The sequence below is a fragment of the Hylaeus anthracinus genome, unplaced genomic scaffold (genome assembly GCF_026225885.1).
Source record: "Hylaeus anthracinus isolate JK02 unplaced genomic scaffold, UHH_iyHylAnth1.0_haploid 4, whole genome shotgun sequence".
NCBI lineage: Eukaryota > Metazoa > Arthropoda > Insecta > Hymenoptera > Colletidae > Hylaeus > Hylaeus anthracinus.
The window spans coordinates 8,755,922-8,781,703 of record NW_026535289.1 but is presented as its reverse complement, the minus strand read 5'-3'; the positions used below and the strand labels follow the sequence as shown (position 1 = coordinate 8,781,703).

Below are 25,782 nucleotides of genomic sequence, written 5' to 3'. Positions count from 1 at the left end.
TAATCCGAACATAGAGTTGAAAGGAACGGCGGAGAGGGGATGAAACGGGAGGATTTCGAATTGCCGAAGCGGTTAAATGGCCGCGTGCCGTTCGAATTGGTGGTCTGCGCGGTCGAGCGCGAGTTACCGTACAGCTCTCCATATGGCAAATCTCATAAAAGCACGCGCGGTCGCGGCACAACAAACATTTTCATACGTTCCCTGGGCTCCGACGAGTTCGCCGCGAACTTATCACGCGAAATTGGCGTAACGAGACCGCCCGTAACGTTCCATCTCTTCCTCGTAATTGGTAGCTCGCGGCCGTTCCCGCGGAAGCAGCACGCGCGCCAAGGTTTTTGAACTCGTGGCCAAAAGAATCTGCGTTGAATGCACGGGCAGGAGAGGGAGAAGGAAAGTTCGTTTATTACATGCCCCGGGACCAAGTCCCCTGAGAACATTTAGCCGGAATACAAAGTGTACGCCGTACGCAACTGCGCAGATGGAATAACAATACGGGAAGAGATTAAAGAACGTTCGGGAGAACGTACGAGTAATAAATGATGTAGAAAACACGACATTGAAGATGGGAAGGGGGGTGATATGAAAGTGACGATAAAAATATAAAATTCAAATAGCGCAATGCGCTTGGGATAGTCTCTGGACTTATTTTAATACTTGTAATGCGAAAATGTTATCCGACTTTTCTCATACTTATCTCCACGTTTTCTCATTTTTGTTCCATCTTGACGTGGAGTACACCATGTAACAATCGTCGCTCGCCGGAACCGTTGCTAAAAGAAAACCCGCTCTAATAAATATATTATATGTGTGAAAAGAGGAGGAGCGATCAAAGGGGTAGACAAGAGCGGAGCTATGAAGTCGGAGAGAAATAAAAATGGGAGATAAGAGGAAAACGCGACAAAGACGTCTGGTGACTTCCGTTCGCGGCGCTCGTGATCGGAAACCTTTTCGCTTCCGTTATTTTTTTAGAAAACAACTAAGTCGAACGCTGATCCTGCGTGACCTCGACTTTCCAAACCGACAGGAGATAACCGAACGAACGTGGAAAAATACAGGGGACAATGGCCTTTTGTGGTCTCGGAAGGATCCCGCGGAAATTTATTGGTTCGTCGGTGCGGGAATTATCGAGGAAGTTCGTATCCTTGCATGGCTTTGATGGCAACCCGACTCCGTGTTTTTGTTGCTAGATCTAAAGAAAATGTTTAATTTCCACTGAAAGAGTGGTATCGTCGCTATTCCGCCGCTATTCCGCCCACTCTGCGTTTTTTTTCGCTCGTTTTTGTTTAACCGTCGAATTATTTGGACGTTTGTACGCAAATGAAACGTGGGGATGATCGATTTGGAGATTGAATGCAAAGAAGACGAGTCTCACACATTGTTAGAGATTAAAGGGTTAATAATCCGTATCTCTTTCAAAAGACAAGGGCATCGTAGAAAAACGGAGAACAGTCTAACTCTTCCCTTGCGTATCCAAATCAACCGTGGCGATTTTTTTTCCTCGTATTTTCTTTAAGATAACGCGCAGAAACAACGGAGAAAGGGGAGCCGAAACGTGGTGGATGAGGAGACACACCGGGATGAAAAATAATCACTCGATCGACTCGAATTAAAGGGAATACCACGATCGAACATCGATCTCACTTTGGTTACTACCCGTGGCCAGCCGGCGGTAATTAATCAGCCAGCGCGGTGCACACCGGTAATTAGAGGTACCGATCGACGGGCAATTAATACGCCTCTTAACCGCGATTGGCGATCGATCATCGAAATGTTATTCCCGCAGCTGGCCACGGGGGAAAGGGAAGAATACCAAGGATGTAACGGTATCGGATTAGCCGTGAATTAAGGTGGTAAAGACGCTGAGTACTCTTTGAGCAATCGACCAAAGTATCACAGACCACCAAAACGAGCGAGTGTCCACCTCCTCGTGGTTACGACCGATCGTACTTCTGGAAACTTAGTTGCTTCTACACGGATTCGCAGAACATCGCTCTAAAGCTGTGGATCAAGCAAGTCCTTATCTAAGAAGTCGATCGACCGACTCCGTCGTAATTCATCGTTTTCCTACGCGATAAAATTATGGTACACCATGCTCGCGGCGTCTATTTCGCGATGGAGCATCAGTTTCTCGGAGAAACTCCAAGCAAAGTTAATCGCTTAGGAAAGCTCGAAGGTGCACTAAAGGCTAGAGATCGCGAGAATTTCGTAAAAGCTGCATCTGGACGATAATGCGACGCGATTTCGAAGCAAAACGAAGCACAACGAACTCAAAGTGCACAAATCCTCTCGACCAGCTGCCGATCGACGAGCCGGTGCTCTTCGATAATCGCACTCGACTGCGAGAGATCGTCCCCGTCGTCGCGACACCTGACGTTTTCCGGAGAGGCTGGCTCGTTACGTACCGCCATCGTCGCCACGCCTTGTGAAATAATTAATTTCAATCTTGGAATGGCCCACCGGGACGGACAGGGAAGCTCTTAAACTCGACTTCTCGCGAAGTTTAGTCGCAGTCGGAGCGCCACTTCCGGAACGGGGCCTCGAGCCGGAGACAGAAGCGAGAGGAAAAAGTTCCTTGGCCCGACGGACGGTTTCCGGACACGCTTCTGTCTTATCGTCTGTCTCTTTCTCTCTATCTCTCTGTTCTTCTCGTTCCACCTTTTTCCTCGGTTTTTCCGTTTCCCAGCGTCGCGGAAAATTCGATGGACACTCGCGAAATTATAGGGGAACGCGAGAGGAGCGTAATTGTCGGCGGGCGATGTTGCGACGTCCGCGCGCTAAGTGAATACTTAACGCGGCCGCTTTTACTGCGATTAATTCGGGTAAACTCATTTTTCGAGTTCCAACCGGAGAGACCGGGGGTGGGGAAAGTTTACGGTAGTTAACGAAGGGCAGTACTTTTCCCCGTCGCGCTTTGTTTCCAACTTTTAATGGCGCCCGCGTCCGTTCGACGACCGACAATTCCCGGGACCGATCGGACGATGATTTTGCCGAAAATTAACGATGGATTGCTATTTACTGCCGAGTAATAATCCGTCGTGCAGTCTATTGATTCTACGGGACGGGAGTATCACGGTGGATTATTATTTGGCGATAAATAATAATGGCGGCTTCGCTCTTGATCGTCGAATGGGTACATCGAGATACGAGCATCAGTGATCGACGATGTACCAATAGATGAAACTATCGATTAAAATCCTTCTCTATCACTCAAAGACGTAGTTAGAACGATCAACCTAAGCTATTGGTAGCCAAAGATTGCCAGAAAAAGTAAACTACGCTCTTCGATGTCCGTGAGCTCAGCCTTCCTCTAATTTCGAGAGGCAATGAACTACGGGAAGCGGGCACAACAACTCGAACCGGGCCGATTTCGCAACGTCCCGTCGTGAAACAGTTGGCAGCGTCATCGCGTTCGACTCGAGCGCGTGCAACGGGTAAACGCGGAAAGGTCGGTCCACAAATACCACCGACTCGGTGGAAAAGCGAAATCGAGGAGAGACGCACGGCCAGAAAGAGTAGGAGGTGGAAAAACGTTGCACGTGCTCGCCTCGGTAAAGCCAGTTGCACCGAAATGCCGCTAATTTGCAAACTCGGCGCTTCGAGTCCCGGTGCCAGGATTCTACCGGGTCGGTCGTGTCCTCTCCTACGTTCTTTTGTGTTCCCGAAACGTGACTCAACGGCGAGTTCATTAGCATCCGGCCACGCGCCCGCACGAGAAACTGCGCCGTCGCCAGAAACGCGGCTCCCAAACAACGACTGCCCAAAGATAATTCCATTACTATCGTTGTTCCTTCATTGTTATTCCCCGTCGTACGCGTTCGCTCGAGTCGTCTCCGAGGTTACCGATTACCGGATGCCTAGACGCAGTTTTCGATCTTTGCCCGTGTTTTCCTGCAATTTCCAACGATGTTACTCGCAAGGTGGTAAGGAGGTGTGGACGCCACACTCTTCTCGTAAAGTTTCTTTACGCAAGCGATCTATTAACATCGTGAATGAGGTATTCAACACGTATGCTAGGATGATGAAATAGTAGTATCTCTATTAGAGAAATCGTTGTCTAGTTTTATTCAATTTCGTTATCATCAGCTCCCAGTGCTATTAAGCATTTTATTTGTGATTTACTTTAATTGAAACATAAGGCAATTTAAATAAATAGAGGTAGAAACAAATTCACTTAAATGCCACTTTTATTCTCATTTTTGTTATATTTTGTAATTTTGAAGTGTATGATATATCTTGAAACAATTTCTTTCATCATTGATTTGGACATGAAAGAACGTCGAGTGGGATTCGACAAATGAGATCCTGAGATAAAAACTACTGTCGAGTCGCACTCGACGTAGGAGTGTGTAAAGAACAAAATATATGTAACGAAAAGGAGGAGTGCAATATATGCATACCTCCACATGCACTTAAATAAAGACGTAGGAGTGCAAAGGGTTAAGAAACCTCAATTGGAAATTCATTCTTTTCGCTAGTCCTAATCATTTAATCCTCATAAATCTCTCGATCGATAAGTTGGAGTAAGTTACTCGAGAATTAGCATTTTGAAGGGATTTCGCGTGCAGCGGGAGTCCGTGTTCCCGTCGCGCCGCACCGATTACGCATTTACAGGTAATTTACTGTTTAACGACGGGGTGGCGCGCATCGCCGTGCCTCGTCAAGGACGCGCGAGTGTGCGGAATTTAATTAACGATATCGTTACGGTTGCCCCCTTAACTCGAAAATTTCACGTCAACTATTCAACGGTCGGAGATCTCTCAGTTACCTGGCATCGAAAACCAACGACCGGAACAATCTCCCCGTCGCGAGAGCGACGCGGGAACCGGTGATTAATAACGAATTCTGTGCCCCCCCCCCCTCAACTCCTCCCTCCAGCATTTACATCTAAATTATAATAAAAGTGATGCCCTCGGAGATACCGATCGAAATTAACGTCTCGACGAGACGGACTCGACCGCGGGCCCCTTTGACTCGCGAACCTCGGTGGTTCCATTAATTTGAAAAGCTGCCCCGTAGATCCATCCACTTCGAGTGCACCCTTTCGAGCATCCTTCGCGTAAAGTTCGCCCGGGAATTGTCTGCTCGTTAGGCTCGTCACGGATACCTGGACTGCTTCGAGCAAAACGCACTCTTCTCCCCTTTCCTTAATTTATGATTTCCGAACGGGAACGAAAAATGAGCGAGGTCGTCGAGCACGGAGTGTACGTCGCATACCGCGTGTACACTTCTCGAAACTTTTCAAATTCATATACATGTATATAATTCAACAGTCTCCTTAAATGCACAAGTTTCTCTACGATAAATGGACAGTAAGATGCTCCGGGATCGGATATTTCGATGAGACAATGCTAATGCAACGATCAAACTTTTTTTTATTATAACTGTTTACACTTGACACGAGTCGAGCGTCGAACGTAGGAAAGGACAGATAGTGAAAGAGAAAGAGGTCCGAGTAAAAAGAAAACACTCGACAGAAGCGTATCAATCAGTGAAGATCATATTACACCGTTGGTCGGGGCTACTCAGGCAAAACTACAGGCAAAAGAAATATGAATGGGCTAGCAGCGGGGGGTTGGTATCTGAGAGACATACAATATAATTTAGGCATTAACCCTTTGCACTCCAAGCAATTTGGCTATATGCAGGTATTAGTATTTAAGATTTCTTTAACAAATAAATGTTGATCAAATTTTGATTACTTTTCGGTCCCCCTAATATATTGACTAACTATACCTAATTGAATTTAGAAACGCCTTCAAGTTCCCGGACAGAATAGGTGGCCTTAGGAGTGCAAAGGGTTAAAATAGTGCAATTTGTACTCGGATTAACCTACTGTATTAACGTACACGCAAATTTTTAAAGATTCAACGACTTTCGGAGGATACCTGAACGAGAAATAGTTGCTGGATGCCTGGTGCATCCAAAAGTGCCACGAGCTCGAAGTTCATTAGCACCGCTACGCGCCAATGGCCAGATCCGTGGCACGCTGACGCCGAAGAAAGAGACGATGCAGAATTCGGAGAGTATGAAAGAACTCACTACGCAGCTAACGCGTGACTGCCTCGACGAGAATTCGCGGTCATCGGATTTTTTCGCGAAGGGATCGTGCGTCGGGGCTACTCTCTGTTTCTTCGATCGCTTTCGCCCATTTTGCATGAAACGATAGTAGATCGACGAAGGAGATGCTGATCCACGTTTTGTGCAAAATTGAGGAAGGTTGGAGTAAAATAAATAAAAAAGAAAATATCATTTTTAGATTCGGGACTCAAGTCTTCGCTGACATAGTTCGTTTGACACAGAAGGAGAGTAATTAATACGAGTCTTCGTTTTTTCTTTTTCCAGGTGGAGGAATGCGAGACTTCGGAGGATTCGCCAGCCAAGGTACGGAACAACTGCTCTCAACAAATCGTTTATCTAATTTCATTGTTATGCATTCGATAAGCGCATCGAAGCAAACATGTTTGAATGATTCGCTTAGGCTGGTATCGGAATATATTCATTCCTTCCTGTATCCCAGGTAAATCGATAAAGGGGTCAGAATTTCACGATTATCGTTTCTCGTCCACCTTCGAGAGGTTCGACGACTCCTTTCCATCGATCGAGTACCGATTCCATCTCCTGGGAGGTCCCTAAAATTCGCCCGTGTAAAAGTATCTCCCGCAACGACCCACTTTTTCCCGTTGATGCGTCGAAATGCGGTGCATCCGCACCACGGGAATGCAACGCCGCCCCCACCCCTTTCCTCATCCGCTCTGCGTACTTTCCTCTTCCGCAATATCGCCGTCCGACCGATTTATATTAAATATCCGACTGTGCTCGATCTCCACGCGGAGCCAGTGCACGTTCGGGGCCGAGCTGCGAATGCAATTACAAACCCGTCGACGTCGAAACTGGGCCAACCCCTTGCAAGCTTTGCTCTCCCCGAGGGGTCGCGGGGGCGGAGGTTAACCAAGGAAAGGAGTCCCTGGAGGATGGAGGCGTTGGGCGCAAAGGTGGCCAGGCTCTTCTGCGGTAACGAAGGTGTGGGATGGAAGAGTGGTTAGGAAAAATTCGCGCCTGGGTGAATAAATAAAAATCGGTAACGTCTTTTCAAGAATTGTTTACTTTTTTCATTACACGAACCGAGCCGCGAGGTTTCCTGGTCCTCTTCGTTAAATTACGAAAGTATTTCAACAACCAAAGCTTATATTTTCCTTAAATTAAGTGAATCATGAAAGCATCGAAACAACGCTTATTTCCCAACCGTATAGACACTACCTTCGAAGTCAGTTGTTACCTCAACCGATTATCGAGCGTTCCTGATTTCGCAGACGGTTTCGAGAGGTTTAATCCGAGACGGCGTTTACGCGGCACTGAACAGGTCGGGTTGATCAGATGCGATGGAGGCGTGAAAACAAGCATCGAAACGGGTTATCGTTGTTAGACGCTTTGTATCTCGGCCGATATTGGGGAGTGCATCCTCGCGACGGAAACCAGGGCTCGGGGATGTTCTTACTCCTTCCACCGACCCTCCGGGGGCTTCAATTACTGCAGGGAACGACACGACAACCCCGACCTCGCCTCTTCCCGCGACTAGCGGCCCTGACGTAAAGTATGACGCGCGGAGTAATTTTAATTACGCGATGCAGCAGGCCTGAATTGTTGCTACCGGGAGCTTCAGACATATTGGACTAATTCACGTCATTCGGGCGACACTTATTAAACCCGGGAATGCCGTCAGCCTTAATCCTCGCAGAATGCAAGATGAGCTGCGCCGGAAAGGGTTCCCGGGGAAAGAGCAGGAGGGTTAGGAACGGGGAAGAGGGAAAGGGTGAGAGGACGTGATAATGTCTGAGGCGAGTCGTACTTTTAGAGTCGCGGGGAAGTTTCCTCGGAGTCCTTCAGTTCTTCCTGTGTCTACTTTCGAGTAAGGGAACAGGTAGTTTCGTTCCGTGGGAAAAGGTTCCTTGATGTCGTTCTAGCTGATTCTTCGACATTTTTTTTTCAGACTGGTACTCATCTCCTCAAAGCACTCCAAGACTGTCTCGGTATACGCGAGAGGCACGTGCCTCTTTGCAGAGATTTAGTATTTTAATCTTCGAATATCGACATCCAACACGGCACAGAGTCATTTCCACCGTTAGAAATCCTTGTTGTAGGTATACAAAAATCTCGATTTCTAGCAGACTGATCCAATTTCTTGTCCCGAAAGGAAGGCACCACCGTGCACCTTTCCACGATTCAGCGATGATCCAGCGATTGGCGAGCGTGGCGGCGCGTAACGATCGAAAGTCCATCGATGGGAAAAAGAACGGCCGAGCCCCCGTAATAACCGGTCCGCTTTGGGCCACGGTAACGAAGGCGAAACAAAACGCTGCACGACATAATCGACGAATAATAATCGGCGCGTACGTCGTTATCGGGCGAGGATAACGAGCGCTATCGTTAAGTTTTAATGAGCGCTAGCCCTAAATTAATATAACGATCCCCACTCGCGGACCGTGACGGCCCTGGATCCGAAGTCCCGTGACGTGACACGCTGACCGCACCGCACCGTCACAATATTACCTTTCGCCGCGTTTCCATTAATGCCCGGCAATCGTCGCAATTGCCTGTGAGTCATTAATTAATCACCGCGTCGCTGGACCACCGTGACTCGCTGGTTCGCCTGTTTACACCTGTTTCGAGGCTCAATCTTGGTTTCGATTCATTCGTCCCCCTCGAATCGGTACCTTGACATTGTTTAGTGTAAAAAAACACTCTTACGAGATATTCCTTTGCAGGAATATGTTTGAACTCCGTGAGACTAGATGCGTTAGCTTAGCCTTAACCCTTTCAAACCTGGCGTCCACAATGGAGGACACAGAATTTAAAGATTACCGACTCTATCATTTAGGGCGAATGATGTTATTTGTGCACGTGAAGAAAGACCAGTTTTCCTTGAACACTACACTATTAGGATTTCATTTTTAGTTTTTCCATACTACGATAATTTTAGTCTAAATTAACTCTAAAAATTAAATTACATTACTACGCGAAAAAAAATAATTCAGGTCTGAAAGAGTTAATATTTTATTTAAAATTTTCCATTCTTCTAAACGTTCTCGGGTAATCCTATCCTCTTCTCTGTCTCCCCAGCAACCTTTGAAAAATTCCCTCGGAGAAAATGTGCGAGCCATCGATGTCAATTAGCCAAACGAGCCTCGTGCGTCGATCGAAGTTACAGGCCTAGGTAATTAGCGATTAATCGAAGAATCGTCCCTTAGAGTGTCCGAGTGGCTCGACCAGGATGCTTCTTCGTCAGCGGGCCCGCTAATTGGCTGTAATTAGCGCGCGGGCCACTCGATTCCTCTGGGTTATTGCCGGTTCCCGCGAACGCACGAGCGTCGACGAACCGATCGAATCGGATTCACTGGAAAGAAACGAATAATTGGATTCCTGTCGAAACCACAAACACGCGCAATCCCCCACGCTGTCGGTCGTCAGGATTTTGTACTCCAAAGACTCTTCCTCTTTTTCGAAAATTTCGTCAGCATCTGCTCGCTTTAGATATGGCAATGCCCCGGATGTAGATCGAATTTGCTCGGATTCGCGATAAAAAATCCCACCGTTTGCGTTTAAAGAAATGTTATTCGGTACCACTTTGGTTAAAAATGATTCTCCCTTTGGTGAGAAAAAAAGCAGGATTTCGTAATCGCGATGTTGCCAACTGGGAACGGGCATCTCGAAACGCTTCCTCGAGGTTAGGCTCACAAGTCTGCGCTAACATCAGCCTTCAGACGCCGTTTCCGGAGGGAAGGCACCGACTTCCCTTCTTGTATGCTCGATCTTGCCCCCCTTTTCCTGTATACATGCATGGGTAAGTCCTGCGGCACCGGTCTGCGCCAGACTCTCTCGTGTTTTCTAACCTCGTGTAGACGTCACGCGCAGTTTCTTAGCGATTCGTTTCGAACAATGACTCTATTTAGGCGATTTACCGATTCTCCGACGATAAAAAGTTATTCGAAGTTCCTCGTCGAAGCCTCGACTATTCATCGGATGGTGTAGGCGTGGCGTCTAGAGTCCATTGCATCTTTGGAGGGATTGCAACGAGGGATCTAGGGATTGCAACGTGTCCATTCTATAGAAATATGGAAATATAGTATCTCTGTTTCTTTAGTTTCGAGAGGTGAAGACTCTGGAATGTTACCCGTACTAGGATTCTAGGTATCGTGGTTCTTTTATTCATTCATCATTAGTAGATAGCACACGACTCTTCTACATGTATATTTGCCTTTTCAGATATATCTCAACGGTGAAGTATAAAATGAATGTATTTTTACGTCGTAGACTAAGTGCAGAATGTGATTCGAGCTTCTCTCGACGATGAATGTATGATGCCTGAAAAGGTAGAACGAAGTTGCCATTTCTACTCGAGGATGCGTTGCGCAAATATGAAACGAGGGTCGGTAGATCTAGGCTGCCGCTACAATTATGAAATCGAAGACGAAGACGGTATTGGCAATGCAAATTTATCTTTGTGTAAAATTATCGTTTATTAAAAATCAAAACCCACTCATTAGAATCGCTAGAAACGTGATTCGAGGAATTCCAATCTTCGTCCGATGACTTCAAAAGGCTATTACTTCATCGTGTTTAGCTACGAGCACTGGTTCGTTTCGAATTTCTCGTGAAGCAAATGTAACTGGCGTTTCGTAGTAACAGGAGGTCGTAAAGTTTAAGTTAAGCGAACAAAATTAATTTCAGGTTTAGTATTCGCGTCGACCAATTTCGTAATTCGTTATACCGAAGTGGCCCAGTAAACTAACTCTCGGAACGTTTATTAAAAACTAAACTATGCTTGTTTGCGTTACAATTACCCACATGGTTTAAAATTTTCAAGAGAACGATATGAAAGTACCCTCGAGTGTTTAGCATGCGTACCCTCAAACGGCGCTTCGACGCAGTCTCATGATTCATGGAAAGAGTCGCGACGTTGAATTGGTTGACATAACCGCAGCGTAACGCATGGTAATGCATCATAATGTATAATAATGCGTCGCGCAGAGGGAGAGTAATGCATGAAAATGGTCCCCACCAGCGAGTGCTTTTCTTTATTTCATCGCCGCCATTAAACGCGCTGTGATTTCCTGCTGGCACCGGTGCCGTGGCGTAATCTAATTTCGTGGGCTACTGGTGCAATTATTGCTAGCGCGGGAAGGTTCCGACGAACCGCGCGATACGTTGGCCTAATGGCCCTTATTAGAACCGTGCGAAATACATCTATGCGTGTCGCGTGATTAATTGGAATCTCCCCCATAAAATAACGATTCATCCGTAATGCGCGCGAAAAATTCTAATAACCGCGAAAAGTGGTCGAGAGCTTGGGTTTCGTTTGCAATACGCGAAAAGTTTCCGTAAAATATGGTAATTAGAGTCGACGAGATTCCAACTGGGAGCAGCAACGAGAGAGGGCTTTGAGCTTTCCCTGGCCGCGACGACAAATACCTTAGAATAATTTAAACGTCCACTGAACAGAGACCAAACGTTTAAACTGCGTCTGTGTGGCGATCAAATACCCCACGGAAGTACAATATTGAGCTTGCCGACCGTACAATTGTGACTTCTAATTTCTATCGATCCACTTTGCGTTCCAAGTTCAAAACGCGTTTCTTGTGAATCATTTTGAGGAAATCGATACGGTTCTTTACAAGAACATTACGATTTGTCCAACTTTTCAATTTATTTTATGATGTTTGAATATAAAGATTTTTGTTCTGTTTTATGAAAATGTGATAGACAAGAGTTTGTAGTATTCGGAACACGTGAAATTATAACCATTGTAATCAAGTATGATCTGAACATCAAATGTAACATGTAAACGCACACAATTCTTCACAGTGTATGACAAGAATACGCACACTCGCGTGGCAACTCGTACACGCATTTTCCTTACTGTACGATGGTTCATGGCACAGTACAACCCCTCCCTGTCCCATCTTCAGGGTAAAAGCGAATGGAGCTGTACCAAATCTGAAAAGAAATGGAAGAATGAATCCCAAAACGTTGTGAAAATATTGAAAAAGCACGGACTTTCCCGTTCGTAAGGTGTCAATGCTTGACTCCGAGAAGTGAGTTTCGCACCGTCGTAGTCTATTAGTTCCTTAGGACTAAGAATCTATTTCCACTTGAGTTTCGCATACCTAAAGCTTTGACAAATCCTGAAATTGGTGTTCCACGTGCTGAATAAGAGAATAACATTGATGGCACATGGATCTTACACGACCCGAATTCGGCGATGATTTATTGTACTTGTTGCCATCGACGCGATGCTTTCTCGTTTGTAAATTCTAAGAACCCCTATAGTAGCAGCATGTTTAGAGCGTCCTGTACAGTATTTACGTCCGACATACCCGGAAATTCGAGCACACCGAATATACACGGTGAAAACCTTTACGAAATTCTCTGTGCACGAATCGCGAGAGAATTCGCAGTGGAGCGGACGTACTGTAGAGAAAATTAATGTGGTACAGTATCGAGGGATCATTCGGTTGTCCTCCACGAGTGAACTCGAGCGATTCTCTTTAGCTCGAGGCTCCGAATTCTATGATGGTGACCATGAATTGTATGATAATCAAATCAGCGTACAGAACGGTCGAAATCTCTGTGAAAGTAAGCAACTTAACCGATGAATTCACTGTGCGCCCTTGCGAAACGCTGATTTCAACCTTCTTCGAGATAGATTAGCGTCTGCGAACATATTCCTTCTGACAAGATGACCAAATTGATTTTATAAAGGAATGTGATAAATTCGTCTCGAGCTAGAAACTTGCACGTAACAGAAAACAGTTTCTTTTAATGCGTGAATTTCTTATTCTTATTCGTTTTCTAATTGAAACTAATCGCACAAAATAAATTGAAAAGTTGGGTAGATAAGAAACCGATGGTTCGCACGTCGTCGGAGCCATTTTACCCAAATTGGCCTCGTCCGCCGACAACGCGAGTTTTCGCGACCCGCGAGAATAGAATCGGCATCGACACCGTCGCGCAGTAAGTTCTATTAATATGTCAGAAACGTACGCTATAAATTCTATCCGAACCCACCCCCGGTGGCAGCCTTGAGAGGCAAGGACAATCGATCTGCCAGCTCGTGCGCAAACCACGAGGCACGTGTACGCTCGTTGAACGTGTCGTCCCGCGAATCTTTTTGAAATATTCACCTTCGAGTCCAGCGGCGATATCCAATCGACTCCGTCTAATTTTTCCCACGCGGTGTCCTCTGTTCCAGTTTTTTTTTGCGAGCCGACTGAGGAGATTGGAGAATTGAATTTTTACAAGCATCGACGTTGATTCTCGCTCGGATTAAACGCCAAACGGGCAATGGCGGCCGAGGTGTCGAGAATTTCATCGAACGTCGACGTCGATTCGCTCGAAAAATTGTAACCAATATAACGAAATTCTATAACAGGTTAAAATTTGCAGAGAGTTCGTATGTAATTCTCGAAGAATACGAGTCGTCGGCAACTTAAGGTTGGGTTAAACATAGCGGTCTGAAACGTTTGTCCTGGCTCTAAATGGCCAAAGTCTACTAGCACCATCTTCGCTCCGCATTCATCAACGACATTGTTGTCGACGGTACCATTTGCAACTAGATTTGTTAAGGACACACGGCTTGTTCTTGCGAAAGTTGCTCGGCGTTTGCCAGCCGTACCAAAACCCTTGAAAACGTCCAATTACCAAGAGCGTTAGAATGTTTCATTTACATTCTCCTTACTACTATAGAATTTTAGTTGCATCAAAAGTTCCCAAAGCGAATGACTTTTACTTAATTCCAATTTTATTTTTTAAATTCCATCGTAATTGTAATCGCGCAAGTAACGTATCAAAATTTGTTTGATCTCCGATGTTTCCTCTGTAGCGCAACCGCGCGTGCGCAGGAGATCAGGAGGACACGCGTGCCTGCACGCATTGCGCGCGAAACTGCTGGCGAAACGGGGCCTATTTATAGCGGGTGCACCGGCGTAGGAGCGGGGCTTCAATTAGCGAGAGTAACCGCAATTTGCTCTTAGTAGCTGAGCAGAGACCGTTGCTCAACGATAGCCCCCGATCACGGGCAATTTGTTGATGAATTTTCGTATAATGGGCCGCCATTAATTACATAATGCCACGCTCCGACTGGAAAAGTTAACGGTGGACCTTGTTGCGAGACAGTTTTCGTTCGCCACGCTAAACGGCGAACCGTTTAATTACCTTTCCACCATTGCCAATAATGACAACGTTTGGACTGGCGTACGGTGGGCATTACAATGATTAAAATTGATTCCGAACGGGCCAAGCCGACTGCTCAAAGGCTCTTATCAATTTTAACAAGCACAAGGGAGCACAAACGTCTCTCTTGGGAGGCGGTCGCATGATTTTATAGCTTGGCGACTCATGATACAATTTCGACAATTTCTAACTGTCTAGACGCGATATTCCACTTCGAGACGACTATGTTAATTAATATCACTATAGGTTACAATAGCTTCTAGCAAATGGAATATTTTAATTCTCATCGTTTTCTCAGTCGAGAAAAACAGGAATTCTCTTCTACGGTGTTAGAAATATCGTAAAGTAGACCGGGGCAACCGACGCGATGTTTTCCAAACGAAGCTTCCAGCTCGAAGCTTTGCTTCGCGCTTTTGAAGTCAGACGTACGAGCTATCGTCAACCTATCGAAACGTCCACGTTTTTTTCTGCTTCCTGTTCGTGAATTTCGCGACAGAGCACGATCAGGTAGGCTATCGCCGAATGGAAACCGATACTATGACCGGAATATTGAAGATCGGAAGGGTCGGTCCCCGCGGCGGACTTTGCCTTGCTAATTTCAATTCGATCTGCATTTCTTTGAACGAGTCGCGCTCCCAAAGCCCGCCAAAATCGACCGTTGCGCTTTGACTACCAGAAAACTTCCCTTCATCCACGGAATACGGAAACGAACGCGAAACTTTGTTCTCCCCCATCGAGATTCTGTCAGAAACATATTCGTTTCGTCTTCGTTCCGTTATCCCTCTGAGAAATTTATGAAACTTGGCACTCTCTCGTCAATTTGATTATCGCGTTCCTTGGACACATAAAACTCCGGTGCTTTGACTTTAACACACTTCGTTCGTGCTAAAAGTCGTTATCCATTTTCTGATTTGCAATTCCTATAGTACTGCGCGACACCTGGCACCTTTGCTGCTCGCTAAACGTTTACAGTTTCCGCTCTAAATTAGGGCTTTCGTAACTCCTACGCGTATCTATGATCGCTCTATTTGTAGGTCGTCGTGATCTTCGCAGGCGATTTATGTGGTCGTTCGTGAAACAGCCGCTCGCCAGTCACCGACGATCGAAATTAATTTCATCTCCGGAGGGGGTGTGATGGCGCCAGGAAACAGATAGAGAGACCAGAAGCTGATAGCGGACAGTGCCAGGACGTACTAGGCAGAACGACGCTCCGCCGTCTGCCTTTTCGCCGGACGCTCGCTCTCTCGCTGTTGACCTCGCCATCTGTCCCTTCTCGTTCCTCGCTCCCCTACCCCCCTTATGGATCTGTACTCCTCGAGCGATGCGTCGAGTCAAACCGAGTCGCGACACGGGCTAATGAATTGAGTGCTTGAGTGGCGTTCTAACGATGAAATCACGAGAAACATAACAACATCCTCCGTGGCCCGTAAGTGACAATGATTTGCCTCGTGACTGCCTTCTTGGACCGTTGCGTCGTCTCTTCTAACTCGGCATCTTGCTCCGTATGGCCGTCCAGGGCACGTGACCGCCTCCATCGTACAAATTGGCTTTGGAGAGCGCCAGAATTTTCCGTCAGCATCGCCGCTCCTCGCGCGACGAAAGCGCGCCTTTGAGGTCCCTGAAATCTGAGTTTATTGAAAAAACGACTCGTATTTTTCGGATACTCTATTATATTCGAGACGTCGCCAACTCGAACGCGGAGCTATAACGCGGGTTCGCTTCCTCGGTGTTTGGTGTGTTTGCCTGTTGGTCGCCTCGGGTTCCCGAGCGTTCGTTTCGTCGAAAGGGACATTGCCACGAAAAACAAACGACGTCGCGTGTTCCACGAGAGATAGGTGACTCGAGCAGGCCGGGTGTCTCCGTTTCCTCGTCATCCACCCTGGTCTCCGTCTTTTTCCCGCCCCGACTCTAGATTTATGTCGACGCCTCGCCCTGACGGTCCTCCGCTAATAAATATGCCGAGCTTTTATTGCGAGGAGGACCTTCGCGCGGAGAGGAAACGAGCGAGCGGGACGAGGAGACGTGGAGGTAACAGCGACAAGTGTGCACGCATTAACGGGTGCGTGACTCCGGCGACACGCGATAAATGCAAATTTCGGGGGAGCCATCCGTGAAAATGGTACCACGTGGCGGCGACTGGTGCAGTCGCGGAAAGGGAATCGGCCGGTCCTCGGAACGCCCGCGTCCGCAGAGGAAACGATTGATCTTTCCCCGCGTATTAAAATACGACAGCTCGGCGCATTGTGCCCTAATTCTTGTCCCGCTCGACCTCATTAAACAACACGGATGTTTCGTGACGCTGCCGGCACACGCAACTGAGCCCTCGATGCCCCGTGTTTGGCCAAAAGTGGAACGATGAAGTGCTTGTCCGACGGTTTTGCCAGGCGTCTCCCGATCGGAGAATTGATTCTTTCCTGATTTTCTTCGGAGGAAGTGGTTCGTTGTATGCCACGCGTAGGCTTCGCTTGAACCGTGTTCGTACCTCGCACGCAAAACTAACCTTGCGCGAATAGTTGAATATATACAGTTATCGCGACTATATCGAGGCAGGAGGATTCCAAGCATAGCCTATACAAGTGATGTCGAAGTGGCGTCTTCCAGCCAATGCCAAAGGAAATGCGTAGGTGTTATATATAATATATACAACCTGAACTCTCGGATCTTATTGCAACGAGTATTCTGCAAACAGAGTTGAATGCAGGTCTTCCATGAGTTTCGTTCAACGTTCCTCGAAGAATATTCTTATCCGTGGATCTGCATTCATTATTTATCGATGGCTTTGCATAATAGAAGAGAAGTAGTTGTCCAGAGTGACATTTGGGCGGCCATGATTACTCATCCGAAACGAATCTGGTTCAGCCCACCGGGTTAAAACGAACCATCTTCGGCTGCAATATGCGCGTGGGTTGGGAGCCGTTCGGTACGTCCGACAGCGAAGGTTACTTTCCCCCCGCACAGATTGTATAAAATTCATGCAAATTTCACGCACGTTGCACCAAAGTGTACAGCGAGTTATTCGAATCGAATGTTTCGGTTTCATGTACACAGTGTCTGCGGAGAAATTTCGTACGATGCAATTGTTACACAGTGGTCGTCATCCTTTCGTAGAATTTCACAGCGTGGGATGAACTTTCTTTCTGAATCTTAATTTATCAAGGGAATGTCGAGGCCCTTTGTGTTCTATATAGGAAAACGATAACGAAGAGATTTTTTATGTTCCCTGGATGCTCCCATTACTTACTAATCGTATCGTGTCGCACTTATCCGTAGACACTCTGTATGTTTCGATCGCACAACATCCTTGCGTAAGGGATCAACGCTCGTGGGCAACGCTTACCGTTGTGGGCGCTCGTTACGCCCTCGGTGACAAATTAATGACGACGAGGAGTATCTGCAATAGACAGGAAGCATAATTAAGAGATACCCGATTGCTTCCTACCGCAATTACCGCACCTCTGCAATCCCTGTTTCTTTAGAGAACTCGAAATAATGTCAGGGGTTACATGTCCATCCAACTACAATCTACATTATACATTTAATTATTGTCGGCAATGTTTGTAAAATTCCACTGTACGAACCTACAAGGTTTCATCAAATTCGAAGGGATTCCTTTGTCGTTCTTCCCTTCAAGGGCGGAATAATATATCCCACGGACTCGGGAGTTGTCTCGAAAGTAAGACCCTCCAAGACGCAGCACCTAACGCAACAGAAATCGCTTTTCCGTTTCGTCGAACAATTAAACGTCCCCGAGAAGTCATACGCGAACTCGATGTCTCTATCGGAGGAACACGGTGTTGCGAAACAATTCGCGACGATGTCGGAACGCTACGAGACTGGATGGAAATCCAACAAAGGATGAGGAGAATAGCGATGAGAATAGCGCTTTAATCGCTTTACGGCGTCGAACTATTTCTAGTCTGTGTTTGGCCTGTGCCGTATAACGAGTTTTGCCCTGATCGCGCCTTTTATGCTTCTGTCGCAGAGAATGGAAAAGCAAGACGTAGGGAGCGAACTTCAAACTCTGATGAACCGAAAGAAGAGGGATCGAGTGAGAATCGAAGGTGGGAAATGAAGATTAAAGGAGGTACACTGTTGTCGAGGAAACTAGATTTGTTCGGATGATCCGAGTTAACTGCCTCACCCAGTATACAGGAGATCTCTGCGTGTAGGTTGTCGGGACACGCGACAAATGTCGTGCGCGCCGATTACGATGCCACGAAATGTCAACGTGAGACGTGGCCGAACGAAATGTTTGATCGGCGAAATCGAGATCTCGTTAAACAATGAAACGCTGTTTTGGTGGAGATAAATAGGGAGAAATTCGAATGATTCGAAGTATTCCTCGAACGGACACACTTGGTTGTCCCGATCGACGAATATTTGATGCGAAACGAGCGCTACTTCGTTTGAATCCTTAACACTAAAGTCGCGCATACTACTGAAAAGTAGTAGGGGCTTGTCTGACCAGAGGACTTATCTACTTACTTCTGGCGCTGCGACGAGGAGACGCTAGGCGCTTCGCAATGGAGATAAACTGCGTTTTATTTGTAATCTGTCTGAGAGCGTGATCAAGACCATCGAATATGTCTTCTTTATTTTATCGATTGCGAAATACGAACGTGGAAGATGATTTCGATGATTCCGTAACTTTGGATTCTCACGTACGAAACGGCAACGTTCGTCCCTGTTCCCCAATGACAGGCGACAAGCTTCCACCGAAGGGAGCGAAGTTTTATCATCGTCTACGTAACCAGGCAAACTAGGGAAAGCAGTTTTTCCAATTTAAAATGGTAAGTCGCAATCGGAACCCCTTAAATACGGATAAATTTCGGGGGAACTTAAACGAATCTCGTTGTCGGTGTTTCATTTAACTCTAATGCCCACCCCTTTCCCCGGAGGACACCAAACTAACCCCTCGATCGAGTTTCCTCGGACTCGCTCTTGATTAGCATTTTTCGCTCTTGCTTCATCGGATCCTATGAAAATCACGAATGGCTCGTCGTCGTGGATAACGGGTTCGTGAGTGACATGTCATGAAGAAAAAAAAAGCCAATTTGTTGTCCAGTATTCCATCCGAACAATTCGAATCGATATTCGTTCGGTCTGTTATGGCGATCTAGCCTTACAAAATGAATAACATCGCGATTTTTAATAAATTACCGTCTCTGCGAAGATTTGACGCTATACACGGTTTAACAACTTAACTGGTTCGCAGAACTTTTTGTTTTCGACTAAAGTAGTGCTAGAGATTCGTAAAATGGCTCGCTATGCACCGTTGCGAAACCTCCTTGTCGTGAAAGTGCAAATCGGTTCGAACCTATGACGCACGCACGTACCTGGTGGGACGATTTAAATCCGGCTGCAAGCGGGTCAAGGTGGCGATCGGTTGTTCGCGGAAGTTCGAGCGAGAATAGTCGTTCGGAGATGTTAGATTCAATTGGAAGAGAACACTGGGAACTGTCGAACTCCGATTTCGATGAAATTTTTCAGGGTGAGGTCCAACCTGAGAAACGTATCTTATTTCCCTGCTGTAACTATTCGCGTTCAAGAGAGAAACCACCCTTCGCTTCAAAGTCTTGTTCTGATTAAACGAACAATCTGCTCTGGAGAGTCGGAAGATCAACATTTTGGTATCGCTGTTACAAGAGACAGTATTGATATTCGCGGTGAACGTCTAACACAGACCATGTGCATACACCGCAGCATCGTGCAAGCGTACTCCAAGGCTTCGGAGCCACTTCATTCCGGAAAGAACAGTCAACAGATCCGTTTCAGAAGGCCCGAAATTCCATCCAACGGAAATCATCAAGGACTACCGCATTCGCTCGCTGTTTACCATCGCATCTAGTTAATCATCGACGAAGAGACGCTCGTCCGTCTGGCCGGCGTCCAACGAGCGAGACAACCTTTCGACACCTTTCGACGCCTTTCGACGAAGCAAACAAGTTTACTCTGTGCACCGCGGAACGTGTACAGACTACCATCGGCCTCGAAACAGACTGCCAGAGATGGGCAAAATTCTTACCCGTGGGTTTCGTCATCTTCATTTAGTCATCGTACACCCGAGAAAGAGCACAATAGTTGAAGCAACCTATAAAGTTGGAACTTTTTAGAATATGTTCAGACCGTATTTGATATTTTAATGATCCTTCGAAACACGTTCAGATATGGCCGTTTACTGCACAAATCGATTAACTCCAATTTTTGAAAAATCTTAAATTTGTCTGACCATTGAATAATAAATAATTTATTTCTAAAGCCATTTCGATCGTATTTTTATAACTTTTTGTTACATGCAGTTAATCGATTCGTGCAATGAATGACTCATTTTTATAAACGGGCAAACGCTTATGTCAAATTACGAACAATGCGTTTTGAACTTCAGCAAAGTCCAAAATATTGGTCGAAAAAGTGTGTTGCGACGTGGAATGGTCGCGAGGAGTTCGCACCTGCGAGACGACGTTTGTCTTGTACGTGATAGAAATTCGATTCAATGGAAATTGAAGTAGGCAGAGCGTTGAAATTCTCGGTGTGTAATGTCGGAGTGCAACCGGGGAGCATCCGTGCTAGGAACAAGAGACGGCGGTGGGTGGGGAGGGACACAAGAAACACGGGGCATAATAGAGAGTGACATGAATGGAATAAACTCGTCCAGAGAGAGGGAGAATGATGATGACCTACTCGATAAGAAACTAGGTGGAATAATAACATTGTTACCCGTTGCACTTAAGGGAATCAGCGAGCATCGACCGTCGGCATGCGGTGCACGCCGAAAGAAAATCTTCTGGCTTGACCAGAACGATTGCGGAAGGGATTCAGATATCGGAGAACGCTATTGAAATCGTCGATACGCTTCGAATGTTTTCCTACCTATTCAAAAGAACGACAGGATTATTTCTTCCTGGACAAAATTGAGGTCTTCAACCCTTTGCACTCCGAATTATATTTCAATTTCGTTACCAGCAGCTTCTCCAAACGCTTTCAAGTGTTTTACTTGAAATTTACTTTAACTAAAAAATAAGGCAATTTAAATAAATAAAGAAGGGAACAATTTCACTTAAATATCAGTTTTATTCACACTGTTGTTGCATTTTGTAATTTTCAAGTATATGATACCTCTCGAAAGAATTTCCAGGATGCAATCCTGGTGTTCTTTCGCACGTTCCACAAAAAGGTTGGTTTCTCTTCTTCCTCCAGGTATTTTTCTATTTGAGCAAACTGCACAATCCTTGCGTTTACCTTCGGGAAAATTTCTACGAAAACGAAATGAGGCTTTCTATCTAAACGATCGTGTTTATCATATGTTCCAGGCCTTTCCTATTGAATTGGACATGAAAGAATGTCGAGTGGGATCGTTTAAAAACTAATATCGAATCACACTCGACATAGGAGTGCAAAGGGGATGCTCTTTTATTTTTCATGATTCTTTTGTCCACCTCGATTTGTTTCGAAATTACGTGAAGTACTCCGCGTCACGTCAGGGTGATCGAATCCCGAATGTTAACGCGATTGCATTCGTCCTGTAACAATGACAAATGATTTCGTATTATCGAATATGAATGCGGTTATCGCGGTAGAACCCTATATTAATGCGGTATCTCGCGTTACAGGTGTGGCACACTTTCCAACTTTGTTGCTGGATCGGTTCAGTCCTCGGCGATCGGTTTCAAATGCGTGCGAAACGGTAAATAGCGGCAAAGGAAAAGTCAACCCGAGCAGTGCTCGTCGATACAAACGTAACGACTCGCGAAAAGTTTCGTGTTTGCCAACGGAATACCTCTATCGGCGATGCCCGTACGCGATCGGAAAGCTTTTAAATTCCGATAGCAACTTGGTTGCACCAAATATCGAGCCACCGCGAAACTACATCAAACGCCAATCGTCCGAAGCACTCCTCGATTCCAACGAAATGATACGCAGCCACTGAATTGATTCAGATTCATGAGTAGGTATTGAATTCGATCGTCCCACCATCACCAATCGCGTCGAGAATTTCTCTATTTTCCTCTCCCTTGTTCGGTTCTTTTCCTTCGATCGTCGGTCTCGAGCGTGGTCGCCAATCGAGTCTCGAACGGTTCCGCGATATCCCATCGTATCTGTCGTCGATCGTTCCGCGCGAGAAGGTCTGTTGGACAGATTTCATTATTTCGTATCTCAACCTTTTGTTAATGATATTGGTTTTTTCGTGGGCTAGACGGTCCTTTTTCTCCGATCGAGATCGAGCCAAGTCGTGGGTTGTCGTGACTACGTGGAAAGGGTTGCATCCAATTCTTTGGTATTTTTCTAATTTTCGATAGTAAAAAGTTATTTTGATCGAATAAATATTTTCGAGTATAGAATTCTACGTCGAACCAAAAACTTACGTGTAAGGGATACTATTACAGTTTTCCACGACCACAAGTTCGCGTGGTTTATCGTTCGCGTTTCCCGTAAACACTGAATTTCTGCGATTGAATGGGAAGATGTCGCGATGCCAGGGGTAAAAAGACTTCGTTCGACGCATTCTTTAATGGTCCACGGCGAACGGAATTGATAGGAGCATGAAACTGCTTTCAGTTTGATTGTGCGATTCGCGGGACGCATAATTGCCGCCGGTGAGTGACGAGATACGTTGAATTTATCGTGGAAAATGCTCGCGCAGACCTTGTCGTAGCTTCTCCGTCGATAAATTATTTTAATTTACCCGCGCGATAAACTACTTTCTTTTGATTCTGCTTCTTCGAAGAGTCGCGTCCATTCCATTAAAATATAAATATAAATAAATAAACTGATAATGTACTCGATAATGACATTAAAGTCTTCTTAATTATTTAATTTTATTTACACTCGCGTTGCGGATGTTGTCCATGAAACCCGATTAATTATCGCGAAGAACGGGAGCGGGAATCAGAAGGAAGAAGGACGAGGAGTTGTTAAGTAACGTAGGAGGGGAAAAAATGCCCGTGCCGTGATCTCGAAGCACGAGAGCGCGCAAGTATTAATTTAGCGGAGTGTGCGCGAGGCCGGTAATCGCGAATGCGTATACGCGGGCTTCCGGTTTCCGGCGGCGAAGAACATGGCGGGAGAATGGCGCCCAGCGAGACCAGGGGGAGGGAGAAGGAAAAGACGAAGTCGAGCGTCTCGCGTTGCCCCGGAACGGAAGTTGAACCGCTTGGACAAGTTCGGGATCGTCCGTTAAACGCGATTCCTACGCGATTCCTACTCGGTACTTCCGGTTTCCGGCTCGTTAGTCAGTCTAGGACCGTGCACCTCATTCGTCGTTCGTCATACTCGACATCACTCGCGAGCATCGCCAGCTTCCTTCATGCTAATCGCGAGCTCCCCGTAAGAAATTCGCGTAATTCTCCTCCGGATAAAATTCTCGAGCGAAGTTTACGAGAATAAATGGAAATGAACATTTATAACGTTTCATTGATTAAAAGGAAATCAAGGTTCCATATTTAAACATTTTCATTTTTATTTACTTTTACTTCCACCATCTACCTACAGGAACCTATGAACCGTATCGTTGATTGTCTAGTTAGAATGCTTAATTCGCGGAAACAGACGAGGCTTTGATGTATGTACATAGTAACGATATGTATATTTGATTCCTGGATCTTTGCTTAAAACATTCTCTATCCCCCAGTCGTTACACCACTCGTTACGAGATATCGCGTGTAATCTTAATTTCTTCGGACGGACAAGGACCAGTGGAAATAAACCCAATGCGAAATTCCTTTGAAGGATTCATTTCGACGCGAAAGAAAAAATTAAACGGGTCGTAAAAGATGTACAAACGAAGAAATTTTAAAGGGTGCGTCTGTCCCTTCGCGGCCGCGCCGTTCTGAATATGAAATATTCAGAAATTGAAGCCGTCCCTCGCGAAAATTTCATTAAAATCTACAAATTCCGAGTCTGAAAATATCCCTTTCGCAAACCAAAAGGGAAATTATCGTTCTTTTTCGAAAGTAATCCGCGCCGGCGATGCGTTATACGATATTTATGTTGGGGAGAGGTAATGAATTGCCAGCCCACGGTAATACGCGGGGCTTATTTTTCCTCGTGTATGTTTTTTGTTAGCCCGGACCTGTACAGGCTGATGCAACTATTACCGTGGCGTAACCGCGCGTCTAAGGATAATGAGAAAAAATATGGCGAAGGGGGCGAGGGTTGCGCGAACGAAATTGGTACGAATAAACCGAATTTTTGAGTTGTTCTTTAATCGAAACGTACGGGGTCACCAGAGAGATTTCAGGTTGCGTCTGTCTCTCATTAGCTCATCCTGGACTTCGTATTTTTTTTTCGTGTAAAATATCCTCCGTGACAAGTTCAGATACTACGTCTCTATCACGACACGATTGGATACAGAGGGGATGTTAATTTTCTTCGCACCTCCATGCAAAGTCTCGCCTTTTTCACGGCAGACTATTCCTAACGCCGAATTCTACCCCAAATTTGATCGTTTTCGTCAGAATTCTTCAAGGTCGGGCACGCGATTAATTTTTCAATGTCATTAACGGCGAGGCAGCTCATCTTGTCACACGAGGAAAATGATTTTTCGTGTTGCTGAAAGAGTTCGAACATCGGCAACGGGCTCCCTGGCGCCTACGATCCATTATCGTCCGCTCACTGGCAAACACGTATTTGTTTTCGCCTCTAATCTTTTCGCGAAAGAAACGAGCCGCGATCTTTTCCGTCCCCTTTCACGATCGCCTCCTCCTTCGAACGGGGATAACCATGAGAAGGAAACCGGAAGGTGGATACACGGTTCTCTAGCCGTGAAATTAGATTGAAAAATATTTTTTCATCTTCTTTGAAATACGATAAGCTTGAAGATGGACATAAATATAATAGTTCTAGTGTCTGTGTCTAGATAAACACTCCCTCCATCTTTAATCGGGGGTCGATGAGAATGTTTTTCGATACTTTCTTAAAAGCATTTCTTGCTATCGCCGTCTTGAATTTATAGCGCGGCTTTTCAACGCAAACCAGCATGGAATCTTGCTCGAAGGGCAGCTTCGATGGACGTTAAATCAATCACCGGTGACCAATTCACAAGCCCCGAGTTAATGCTTCCCCACGCATGGCTCGTACCAACCATACGCGTTGCTTATCGTCCTCGACTTCCATCGAACTACTACATCATGCAAATTGAGCAATTCCGTCCGTGGTTTATACGGCGATTATTCGCAGTAAACGTCCGTCGACGTTCCGTAACGACCGCGGGCTAGCTTACGCTTCGAGGGAAAAAAAAATGGCTCGCGTTCGAGAAACGCCACTGTGCGCTGAAATTTTCTCCGAGGAACTCGATCGGAAGCGATCTATCCAGATGACGGAAAATGGAACTCGATTCATCGTTCATCTAACCATCGATCGAATTGATAGTCCACTTTGCAACCTTCTCGGAGAACTTCGAACGACGATCAATTTACTTCCTTTCTGTGTTTTTGGTTGTATCATGGAAGGAACTCCTGTTTTCTTCTTGGTATTAAAACGAAGCCAAAGGAATAAGTAAATTCTTTAGGAAAGTACAGCTAGACTTTCAAAGAAATATCGATTTTCGAACAATACCGA

At 45.9% G+C, this 25,782-nt stretch overlaps 1 protein-coding gene across 1 annotated transcript in view; it reads left to right on the top strand.

Annotated features, from left to right (window-relative positions):
- The window catches only part of LOC128894504 (3-phosphoinositide-dependent protein kinase 1), a 404,982-nt gene that overhangs the window by 105,697 nt on the left and 273,503 nt on the right, over positions 1–25,782 (top strand). Inside the window, exon 4 of the mRNA XM_054156267.1 lies at positions 6,343–6,381. Coding sequence (XP_054012242.1) covers positions 6,343–6,381 — 39 coding nt within the window. The remainder of the gene's footprint in view (positions 1–6,342; positions 6,382–25,782) is intronic.